Source organism: Silurus meridionalis, chromosome 8 (genome assembly GCF_014805685.1).
Source record: "Silurus meridionalis isolate SWU-2019-XX chromosome 8, ASM1480568v1, whole genome shotgun sequence".
In the NCBI taxonomy this organism is placed as follows: domain Eukaryota; kingdom Metazoa; phylum Chordata; class Actinopteri; order Siluriformes; family Siluridae; genus Silurus; species Silurus meridionalis.
In genome coordinates this window covers 12,900,947-12,913,545 of record NC_060891.1, presented here as the reverse complement: position 1 = coordinate 12,913,545, position 12,599 = coordinate 12,900,947, and the positions used below count along the sequence as shown (strand labels likewise).

Genomic DNA, 12,599 nt, shown 5'->3' with positions numbered 1-12,599 from the left:
GGTGATTGGACGGTTAGTCCGTGCTTTAGACAAAAGTTTAGAAGGCCGTCCCATCATAGCCGCGGATTGAAATGTAACCCTGTCCGCCTCGCCATCAGGAAACACAAGGCGAATTTGCCTCCCTCGCAACTAATCGCAATCGCATCTGCTTCAGCCGATCGATTTTACTCGCTGTTTCGCCTGCAGGCCTTCAAGAGACCTAAACTGGAACTGAAGCTCTTCAGAGGACATCACTGTGGGGGTTTCTGTTTGTCATAGGAGGCTTACACGCAATGGGTAAGAAATAGAAACTGTCTTTTTTCCCACCTCCTGAATACGGAGTGGCTTGTAAACAATCCGTCGAAGATTAGTGTCATGAGATGGAGACTTTAGATCGCGTGTTAGTGATTCACTTTTACAGAATCCGTAGCATAGCGTTTTGTTTTTTTGGAGTTATTCACGTGTTTAGTGCTCCTACAAAGGCGGTACGTGTAGGAAATATACATATATATAAATGTGTTATGTGCTTGATTCGGACAAACATGTCATTTTGGTCATTCTGAACAAAGTGCTGGAATAGTTTGCGGAATGTTTGCAAACACACTCAACCATGTGAAATTATACCTTGAGCCATTTTTTTTTTTTTTTTTTTTTCTGCTATGATGTGATGTAAAATATAGGTGGGGATGGGACTGCTCTTATACCCTATACAGCTATTCAATGCTGAGAATGAAAGGCCTTTGCGTAAAAAAATGGACACCTTTGGTTTGACGATTAATCGTGAAAACGTCAGCGTTCAACGCATGTTGTGGTTCGATCAGGAATAGGATTATTCAACTCTAATTTGGTTGCTTTTTCTCTCACCAGAACCAGCCTTTGGCGAGGTGAATCAGCTCGGCGGTGTGTTTGTGAACGGAAGACCGCTACCCAACGCCATCCGCCTCAGGATTGTAGAACTGGCACAGCTGGGAATCAGGCCATGTGATATCAGCAGGCAGCTGCGGGTCTCTCATGGTTGTGTGAGCAAGATTCTGGCTCGCTATAACGAGACGGGCTCCATCCTGCCCGGTGCTATAGGCGGCAGCAAGCCGCGAGTTACCACCCCAACCGTAGTCAAGCACATTAGGACTTACAAGCAGCGGGACCCGGGGATTTTCGCCTGGGAGATTCGGGACAGACTGCTGGCCGACGGCGTGTGTGACAAGTTCAATCTCCCCTCTGTCAGCTCGATCAGCCGGATCCTTCGCAACAAGATCGGGAATCTGTCGCAGCAAAGTCAGTACGAGGCGAGCAAGCAGACTTCTCATCCTCAGCCACAGCCTGCGCTTCCTTACAACCACTTATACTCTTATCCGACTCCGATCTCAGCCACAGGGACTAAAGTACCAACTCCCCCTGGTATGGCCGCTCTTCCGGGACATATGGCTATGCACAGAATATGGCCTTCTTCTCATTCTGTCACAGATATACTTGGCATTCGATCAATAACGGAGCAGCAAAGTAAGCATACTCTCAGTTTTTGGTAATGGAAACTATTTTTTTTATTGCAGCAGTTAACTTAATGTGTGTGTGTGTGTTGTCTCTCACTAGTGTGTTGGTCGGTGTGTGTGTGTGTGTGTGTGTGTGTGTGTGTGTGTGTGTGTGTGTGTGTGTGTGAGGTAATTTGCTTAGAGAGCAGATGATAAAAGTTACAAACTATAGCTTTCAGTGTCTTACCAGCACTATACCGATGCTTGAATGACATTTCGAGTAATAGAGTCATTCTATTAAAAATCATTCAATTCACGTCGATAAATTAGACCTTGTTATTATAATTTTTTTTTTAGATGCAGTCATAAATACATTGTTTTATTCTTCTGCGTTAAGACAAATGGCCGAGTGGTTTACTTTATGATCGGGCAGAGGACTGAAAAAAAAAAAGAAATCCACTGTTTCAAGTTTACATAATTAAAAAAACTGAGACTACACTGTTTGTTTGAGATTTATTTAAAAAAAATAATCAATATTAACCTGATGTCAAATATATTCAGATGTCACTGTACATCACAGTCACGACACTGAGGTTGAAATATGGGATCATTTCAATTCAAACAAGTAGCATGTTTCTCAAATAGGAATGAGAATCAGACCAAAATATCTGTGGGTCTTGAACTTATGGCTGAAGACAGAATAGGTTTGTGAAATGTAGCTACTGTCTAGAAATCCCTTGTGATTACAGAAACATGTCCGTCTGATCAAAGGCCCCAATTCAGGTAGCTCACATTTAATCAGACTAATCAGCACGACTGTGTTCCGATATTCGTACCGAACAAGAAATACCATAGAGGAATGTGTTCTCAGAGGCGGACTTTATAAACAATTTATGCGTTTCGAAATGATTCGCAGATGTTTGCGGCAGGTTTTGAAAGCTGGAGTAAAGTATAATATACATGAGACTTTTCAGTACTGAATCTACTGCTTCACAATGCAGTCCATTTATTAATAATTACAGAGACACAGGAAAATATATTATGGCTACGTTTGTTAGGTCAAGTCTTGTATAGGTCTGTACAGCACAGCACACACACACACACACACACACACACACACACACACACACACACACACACACACACACAACAGCAAACTGCACAATCCTCAGTTCTGCATTAACACCTACGGCGTTGAATTAACACCTACAGAGTTCATTTTTTGTGTGTCCAGATGGAATTATATAAACACTGCAGGTGTTCATTAAGCAACATTTTTTTTGTTTGTCTTAATTGTTGTAAAAAATAATAAGAAAAATACACTGACCGAGGGGTACACGACAAACACCACTCTTACTTTACTGCCCCCCCTCGTCTCGTGTTACAGCCCTGGTGGCCTTCCTTTTCCAATTTCAACCTTTACAAAGCATGTATAATATAATATCCATCACGGACTAAACTAAAGCGGTTTGAGTAAATCTAATTTGGCCTCACAGGAAGAAGCTCAGTAAAGGGTCCTGGTCATTACACATTACACGAAAGAAGCGCCTTATATTTCCAGGATACTGCAAGCATGGTTTGGCCCAACAAACACACACACACACACACACACACACACACACACACACACACACACACACACACACACACACACATTTTTGGATTATTTAACAGCCAAGCTGAACGTTTCGTTGTGCTCAGCAGAGAAAAGGTAAACCACTGTAATATGACAGATGTTAAGAGCAACAGCGTTTCCTCTATAAGCTCAGCGGCCTGGAATGGGATATAGCAGGACTGGGGGGCTATGCGGCTGGAGCTGAAGCTGTTCTGCTGGAGCCCTAGTGTTCCCTCTCTCACTGCTATCTTCCTTGTCTCTGTTCTGCCTCTCTCAGTTAGTGACAGTGTGTCCTTTCCCAGCGCCAAACTAGAAGAATGGAGTGTTATAAGCCGAAGTAATTTCTCGTCAGCAAGCTCTCCACTAGTCATTGGCGTGGATAAGCCTCACTTAGAAGCTGACGCGAAATACTCACAGGTAAATCATAATAATAATAATAATAATAATAATAATAATAATAATAATAATAATACAACCTCAACAAACAAAAGCACTTCATAGAAATAATGAATCATCTTTTAAATGAAAGGAAGAACAAAATGCGGTTGTAAAATGCGGTTCATTCGATCAGTACTTATTAATAACTACAGACAAAAATGCCTGTGCGTGTGTGTATGTGTGTGTGTGTGTGTGTGTGTGTGTGTGTGTGTGTGTGTGTGTGTGCGCATGTGTTGGGGGATCTGGGGGTTTGGAAAAGATGTGTGGAGTTATGTGCGTCTCCTCCTTGACCTAGACCCACCCTTGGAGATATTATTATTATTATTATTATTATTATTATTATTATTAAAATGAAAACAACCAATCACACAAATCATATGCCCCTAAATGAACTGGGCGTATGAATACTGTGTATTATGAAGATTATGTATTGTCCAAATCTTTTACATTTAACATCGTCTACCTGACATACAGAGATAAACATCAGCATATATATAAATATGCTGATGTTTGTCTCTGTGTCAGTGTCTAAACACATTTTACATTGTTATAACATATGAAATAACCCTGGCTTTTAAAGTAATAATAATAATAATAACAATAATAACAATAATAATAATAATAATAACGAATACATTTTAAATGATTAAATATAGTCTTTATTTTAAGGAACCCATAGTTTATTATTTTTTTTATTAAATTGTTTAAAACAGACATCTAATAGCCAACATATTAACATTTGGTTGATAAATCAGCATGTGGACATATCACAAAGATAATTCGCTTTTAATTAAATATTAATTATATATATATATATATATATATATATATATATATATATATATATATATATATATATATATATATATATATAAATATAATATTATTCGACCAGTAGAGAATGTCTGCCATTATTTATTTCACCATAGAAATAAAAACATTTAGGTTGTGTTAAAATATATATTTAATGCATAAATATCAATACATACATGTTTAATACAAAACAGAGTGCTAGCATGCTGGGATTCTCATTTTAAATATTGGATAAATGATTTAGAATTTTAATTTTAAATTCATTTACTAGATGTATTAAAGTTTAAGCACATTAATGCTTTTTGATTTGTCTTTTGGTGGATAAAGATTTGTGATTCTTCTCGAGCTCTGTTTGTCAGTTGCTCCAGCACCGGCGCTCGTACACACGCGCACACACACACACACACACACACACACACACACACACACACACACACGGCAAAAATGATGACGAAAATCAATAAATGCTTGCTTTTTTATTGTTCGGAATGTCTGTCATCCACAGTGATCATATCTCTGCTCGTTTTGTTGAAATGGGAACAAATTCTTCAGCATGAATTTGTGCAATATTATTTATTCATAATGAAATCATAGCAGAATCATAGCAGAACATCAGCGACACAAGTCGCGTATATATATATATATATATATATATATATATATATATATATATATATATATATATATATATATATATGTTACTATTCTAAAATATTTCTCTACTAAGTTGCATGTAAAACGGTATGCTGCTGTTAGTAGTCCAGCAATGGTGGTGAATTTACTATGATACTTGCATGCGGTTTTTGGTGTCAATAATAATAATAATAATAATAATAATAATAATAATAATTAATAATAATAATAATAATAATATAATAATAATAATAATAATAAGAATTATATTGTTATTATTATTATTATTATTATTATTATTATTATTATTATTATTATTATAGAGCTGTAGATGAGAATACTGTTGACGTCTGTTACTGATGAGAGAGGTCCTGGAACACAGCGAGGCAATTGATTAATCGATTATTACAGGAGATTAGAGGTTTATGTCTCGTGGAATACGACGGAATAAATCTTTATTACCGGCACATGAGCGCTGCCTGGACTCCCAGGCCATTATGACTATCCAGAATAAGTGACTTCAAAGTCTAATACTTGTCCGCTGCCTGGAGAGTTTTGCTACGCAACATTGAAAAGCCGCTAATCCCGTGTTTGGGGATGTCTTTTGGCGATAAATGACCAGATATGACGAAGAAACTTGGATTGAATGAGAGACTAGAACGGAGGCCAAGAGCTCCAGAGTCGTTTACTTCCTACCAAAAGATTACTGTGACAAGGGGAAAAAGAGAAACCCCCAGAACAATTTGCTAAATTGTTATTAAGGAAGTCTTAGAGTAATTATGATGATGACCACCATCGATGAGAAATGTTTTAGTATTATTTTCCGCGTATTATTAAACATAGAATGAATTATTAGTGATGCATTTAATATATACACAACTGTATTATTATTACTAGATGTATTTTTATTTACACATTATTCTGGGCCTACATCATGTTTAGCTTTATTAAAACATCGTAAAGTTAAGATCTTAACTGGAAGAGAGAGTGTTTAGGGTGATGCTGATAAAATAAAATACTTAAAATAATAATTAATAATAATAATAATAATAATTAGGTTAGCATCCGCAAATAAAATAACTGTTAAAATGTTTTGCCTAATTTAATTAACTATTTTCGCCTATAAATAGTCGGCTGTAAAAAAATATATAAAAAGCATAGTCCAAAAGCATAGTGTATTTTGCGGAACACAAGGTCTTAAAAAAATACTTGGATTACTTGGTTTTGTGAACGTGCTTGTCGGCGCATTATATTTTATTTGTTCAGTCGCAAATTTTGTAGCTATGCTTATTACCTAAAGGAACTCAAGCCAGGTTACTTAAAACACATTGATTATTTTGCTAATAATTTTTTATATGCTTGTGGGCTTATGCAGCAAGCCTATATGCTCGCTCTCGTGCCTGTAGGCCTTGCTAGTAATCCCATACGTATGGTTTATATTAATTTCACGATTACAGTAAGGCATTGAAAATCCCCAAAAGTCCTATGAGAGACACGAGGGAGAAATTTGGTTGAAAAGAAATGTCCAAATCAGTGTACATTTAGGCTAAGATTAAAAAAAAAATAATAATAATAAAAAAAAAAACCCCACACAAACAAACAAACAAAATCTATCAAAAAGGTCTAGTGTGTTTTTAGTTTTTTTTTTACATGCTGTGATTTTGTGTGTGAGATTTCAGCCAGATGTTCATGCCATCAGTGTTTTATGATTCTGAAATTAGTGCTGGAATTAATACATACAAATCCAAATTGCTCACCTATGCAATGGCTCTTTAAGACCTATGTATAGGTAAAGGGTGAAACAATTGGCCAAGACATATGTGTAAACCATGGGGAAAATACAATGGGATGAATAATATCCCATCATGAAAAGTATCCAATAGTTTTACATGTTTTTTTGTCATTCGCTATTCTTCTATCTGGCGAGGTTCATGCAAGCCTCTGGCTTTATTCTTTTCTGTTTAGTTTGTTCTTTTTCAATCTTTTAGGAAATGATAAAAGAAATCTTTCTGTTTTTTTCTGGTCACGTTCACTTATGCCTGATTTTCTCCACTCTCCTAGATGCCGAATGGATTGCCCACAGTGAACAGCTATGTCACAGCTCCCAGCATACATCCCTACCATCCTCCCACCCAAGTGTCGCCTTACATGGGGTACAGCGCCACCACGTCGGCCTATGTGACCGGCCCCACATGGCAGCCACCCAGTGGCAGTGCTCTCTCTCCCCACAGCTGTGACATCACTGCCCCTTTGGCTTTCAAGAGTATGGCAGCCGCCCGGGATTCCATGCACCCCGTCACTGCCTCTGCAGTCTGATTTAGACCAGAAGGACAGTATACTGTATGTGGGACAGGACTTTCCAGAAAAGCCTTTGCAGGATGGACTTACGTGAACCCTCTGAGATATATATATATATATATATATATATATATATATATATATATATATATATATATATATATATATATGACTGAGGAGTCCAACTCTTCCCTGGTTTAATTCCCATAAACTCCACATTTGCTAGTGAAAGAGAGAAAGTGTCAGTGCTAGTTCTATCTGTCCATGGTGCAGAGGAGAGTATCCTCATAGCCTATGTTGCAGATCAGAACACAGTGAACCCTTTTCTCATCAAAAGGATTTATTGCTAGCTCAATTTCAGTGATGTTCTTTCTGTGAATATATATACTGAATAAGCATTATGTAACAGAACCGGTCAGTCTGCATTTAAGTGTTTCAGGGTGTTAAAAATAACTCAAGTTCAAATGTTTTGCTTTTGTTATTGTCACAATTTGATAAAAAAAAAAAAATTTTTAGGATACCAATTTTTCACTTCTCTTCTGATGTATGCCAGAATTCTTGGGAGAAGCTATTAACATTTATTTATTAGTCTGAAAGGTACGTTGAATGCTATGCAATTGTTACACATCAATGCATGCAGAGCCAGTGTGAGACAGTGGTGCATATTCTGACACCATCCGCATTCATTCATTCTACATTAATGACCAGTGAAACTGCACACTTCCAAACATTGCACAATGAAATTGAATGTATCTTTATTAAATGAGACAAATGACAGATCTCAATTTATGGATTATTTTTCCCCTGCCACATAAAGATTCTTATTTATTATTATTATTGTTATTATTATTATTATTATTATTATTATTATAAGTAGTAGTATGAATATCAAATTCCGTATTCAGGATACTATCAAATCTTAAACTGAAGCAATGTGCTATATTGTCTATTTCTAGTTTTAATGGTCACAGTTTATCAATAAGTAAAAATTAATTGCAAAGCAGAAAACATCCATTTTAATCTGATGCAGGTAAGCTGATTTTATATGACAGGACAAATGTGCTGGCATCACTTTTGGATTCAATGGCCAAGTATTTCAATGCCATTGCTGCTCTCCATGATTGGTTCCAGATTGGCAGCTTCCTTGAACTGGGCCTTTAGTTTAGATGTATAAGCACAGATCACAAATCATCACTACATGCAATGAAAGTTTCAAATGAAAGTATTTCCGATGGGTATACTTTTGTACAAAACGGAAACTCATAAGAAATACTTTTATTTTAAACTTTGCTTAAATACTCTGATTAATAAGAACAATACCACACTCTAACCAGAATGTAGTGCTTATAACCCTATTAAAATAAAGAAATAAACCAAAGCACATGATTATAATGGGATTTTAAAATAAGGCTGCGAAAATGTACACAATAAAAGGACAATTTGAAGAAAGACGGACAGACACATATGCTGAAGCCAATTTGTTTATGATATATAATAATGAGTGTTTTAAATGCTCATCTGTAACTTGCACATGTGCCATGTCTTTGTTCCTGACTACAACTGTGGAAATCCAATAGTGTAGTTACAACTTACCCACATGTTGCAACAGTCTCCACATGTTGCAGTGTAAACAGCTGACCCAGTGCTACTGCTGATTTGACTTGGAAACCACTTACACCCTGGCACCGTGGTCACGGACCGTTGCTTTAGAAACTCAGTGACCGTACATGAACCACCGAAAAGGCACCACACGAACAGCGCATCACAGCCACCACACATTCTGGTGACGTCATTTTATTCAAACTAGGAGCTTTGAATACCATTTACGTGTCTGCAGGCTTTAGGGACACGGACGTTGACACTACACCTGCATGAATTTAACATACCGATTGTCGCTATGCTATTTACACAATAATCTGTACAATAACTTTTATGGGATTAAGGATGAATAACATTTATATACATTCTGCTAATATTCAAAAGTGAAAAAGGCCATCAATCACGTCTTCCACATAGGTTTCATTATGCTAAAATGTATGATAAGTAGAAGAGTGGGAATTCAACTGAGCATAGAAAGAAATGCGCAGTAATTTCTTATGTTTTCTTGAAATTGTGAGACGAGCAAATCTTCCATTACAGCACACAGGCCATGCTCAGAAGAACACGATCGAACAATTAAACTTTCATTTAACTACCACGCTACCCTTTAAAACACCTACACGTACACATCTGTTTAAAATTAATTTATATAGAAAGCAATGTCAAATGTCACATGGTTATCTTTAGCTGACTGTGCATGTGCAATCAGGCTTTAGACAGGAGTGTGGGTTCTGTAACATTAAACAGGGTCTTAAACAATACCGGAGAACATGGTGAATGTGCTGGCCTGATTTAATAATGACCATAAGCAGACTGTTTTCACTGGCGTATTAGAAAAACATGTTCTAAACACACACAGGTGAGTTTGCGCCTCCTAGTCTGAGTGGATCCACTTAGGGAAAGCACAGTCTTGCTGTCTGTACTGATTGCATTTTACACTGCTCAGCTGAAGAATGCTAGTGCAGTAACTTCACAGTGCAATCAAGTGTAGGGAGGAGTAAAGTGGATTTTTTTTTTCAATGCTCAGAATTGTAGTCATAATTGCATTAACCGTAAGAGTCTTAACTATATTATAAATAAGAATATAAATAGATTCAAAAGCGATAGCAGTTATGCTCGTTTATCATCCGTAGTTGAGGATAACCACAAGAAGTTATGCACATGTTGGGAATTCCTGACTACTGAATGGAAGCTTATGACGACTTGAGGAATTTTCTGGAATACAAAGACTTGAATATACTACTGTAACGCCATCGTCATTCATAATGGAGAAAACAAGCTGACAGAGCAAACTGACTCTACAAAGCATTACAGCGCACTGCTGAGCGTCCGTGACTTCATACTTCACTGTTTAGACCAATAACACATCCCTTCGAGTGAAAAAATCTGAAGTCGTAGCTAATGAGCCTAGTGACTTATTGTATTATAGAACTAAAACAAATTACAGTCATTTAGCAAGACAGAAAGATGCAAACTGCAGAATACGACACATGTACAGTGCCAACTACAGAAAACAAAGAGGCACAGCTGCCGTGTTTTCCGGCATGACCATCTGAGACGTATAAACACAAATTTGGTTAAAGAGAAAGTAAAACGGACGGGACTAAACAAGACAGAAATAGGAAAGAATTTTATTTTCGCTGAGTACATGCTTTTTTACTATTAGCATAGTTAACACATTTATTTTGTCTTCAAGGTTTCTCTAGAGAGAAAATGTAATTTCAAACAGCTTTCTTTAAAACATTTGCAAATATAAAATTAGCTTCAAATGTAAACTGGGCATATAAACGGCATTAAAAAGAGCAAAAAGTACTCTTTAGATTATAGGAAATAACCTATTAACATTAAATTAGAAATCTAACAAAACATATAAATGAAATATGGAGAGGCACTGCAAACATTTCTGTCCTTTTTGGTCTTGGGTGTACGTGTGTCAATAATCCTGACAGGGAAACAGTGAGTAGGCGTAGAGCAAAGTGGGAGAGGGCAAAAAGTTTGTCCATTCATTTGTCAACATATGCGCATTTCATGATTTTGTTATTTTAACTTGTGCTGAGTTATGCTGCATCAACCTGGAGGCTAGAAGAGCTGACTGACAGCTTGTTCTTAGCTCGAACAGCTGCGATGGCTGACAGGCATCCAAAAGGTTTCAGCAGCAGGATTTCTGAGGAGATGTAAAGGACACATACAGAAAAGAAAAAATGATAACTAAATTAATGATTACGATCATTGACATGATAGATCCAAAAAGGCAAGAAGATTGTGATGAAGATTGATTGTGTATTCTTTCAGCAGAGTTAAAAATAATTGGAATCCTCTAACAATGAAAAACGCAATAGCAACTATTTAGTTCCTACATTCACAAGGCATATTCTGGCATATTTAGTTTCAAACACTGTAAAACATAGTAAACTATTCAAATATCATTTACATTATAATAAAAAAAATGCATATATTCAGTAAAATATGCTGAATTTAATGCACATATAATTTCTACCAGGATCACATTAAAAACAGTGTTAAAATTGAATGCTACATATAACAGCAAAAGTGAAAAACAGAAACAAGTATCATCTGATAAAACATGATAACATGATGTGTTGAGCTAAACTCCATCCTTATCCCTATTCTTTTTGGAGCTAAATGGGATTTCTTGGTGGTGTTCTTTCAGAAAGGAAGTGAACTTCCATTAGTAAAAGATCAACGTCTTAAACTTGTTTTAAGGTAAGCTGAATCTGATCCTGTTTCCTGTTAGCGGTGAGTGTAAAAGACTGCGGTCTTTGTTTGGGTGTGAAGCTCTGCTGTGGTTACAGTGCCAGTGTATATTAACTGCCCTTGATATCTTAGCATCACAAATAACAATACCCTTATGAGATGATTATTTATACATATTTATATATATCTTTTAAAATCAGAGGGAGAAAAATTAGATATGGTCCATAGTCAGATAAAAAAATTCTCTCGCAGTTCAGAGCCAATCCTGGCCTTTAACTGCTACTGAGTCATTTCTTTTTTTTTTTTTGAACACTTTGGCATATTTTGAAAGCTGATGCGTGCATGTACTTGTGACCTACAGAGTGAAATTTGTCTGCTGCTTGACAGCTCTTATCACCAGTTTCTGTGTAGCCAGTCGGAGACATACTCATACACGAGCAGCATGACAGCCCCTCCTACACACAGCAAACCACAAGGCATGAGAATCAATCAACATGACATGAGATGTAATAGCAAAAATATATCCAAATTATACAATGTTTTTTAGATTACCTGGTCCAAGTCTCATGATCTTGGGAATTAGTCCTTTGTATAATGCAAGGTATCTATACAAACAAAATAAGAGACCTTGTGTGAAACAACAGTCAATCTAATTTCCACTAACCTTCAAACACATAACATATAAGTTCCAATTTAATTTCTTATGTACAAATAAATGCATTGTTATAATTCTAAAGTCTAGTACTTGAGAAATCTACTAAACACATCCTTTTGGTTCTTAAGCAGATATTGAGCCCTGAAACCTGGCCATGTTTTGTACCTGCCCCTAATGTGTTCAAGCTGATCTCTAGGTTGGGGTCGCCACTCTCCGTGTCCCAGCCTCTGTCCCCTGCCTCTACTGGCGTTAATAAGGCTCGAGCCACTTCCTCCTTGCCCCGCTGTCTGATTAAACTGACCTGTTGTGCGCCGTGCGCCTCGTTAGGACCTGCTTAACGACGTCTCCCATTGGGACCACTAATTAGATAGGACTGTGTTGTGTT

The 12,599-nt window shown here is 36.8% G+C and overlaps 2 protein-coding genes across 4 annotated transcripts in view; one reads left to right on the top strand and one right to left on the bottom strand.

Annotated features, from left to right (window-relative positions):
- Positions 1-82: 82 nt before the first annotated feature.
- Positions 83-7,361, top strand: pax9 (paired box 9). The gene is made up of 4 exons (XM_046855009.1): positions 83-276; positions 847-1,479; positions 3,341-3,480; positions 7,009-7,361. Exons 1-4 carry the CDS (start codon positions 273-275, stop codon positions 7,261-7,263), a joined length of 1,032 nt encoding a protein of 343 aa, XP_046710965.1. The 5' UTR covers positions 83-272; the 3' UTR covers positions 7,264-7,361.
- A 3,096-nt stretch (positions 7,362-10,457) lies between these two features.
- Positions 10,458-12,599, bottom strand: part of slc25a21 (solute carrier family 25 member 21) — a 74,582-nt gene continuing 72,440 nt past the window's right edge. For all 3 annotated transcript variants that reach the window (XM_046855134.1, XM_046855133.1, XM_046855136.1), the window contains exons 10-12: positions 12,112-12,164; positions 11,919-12,014; positions 10,458-11,008 (exon numbers count right to left, since the gene is read on the bottom strand). In XM_046855134.1, coding sequence (XP_046711090.1) covers positions 11,953-12,014; positions 12,112-12,164 — 115 coding nt within the window. In that variant the 3' untranslated portion in view covers positions 10,458-11,008; positions 11,919-11,952. The remainder of the gene's footprint in view (positions 11,009-11,918; positions 12,015-12,111; positions 12,165-12,599) is intronic.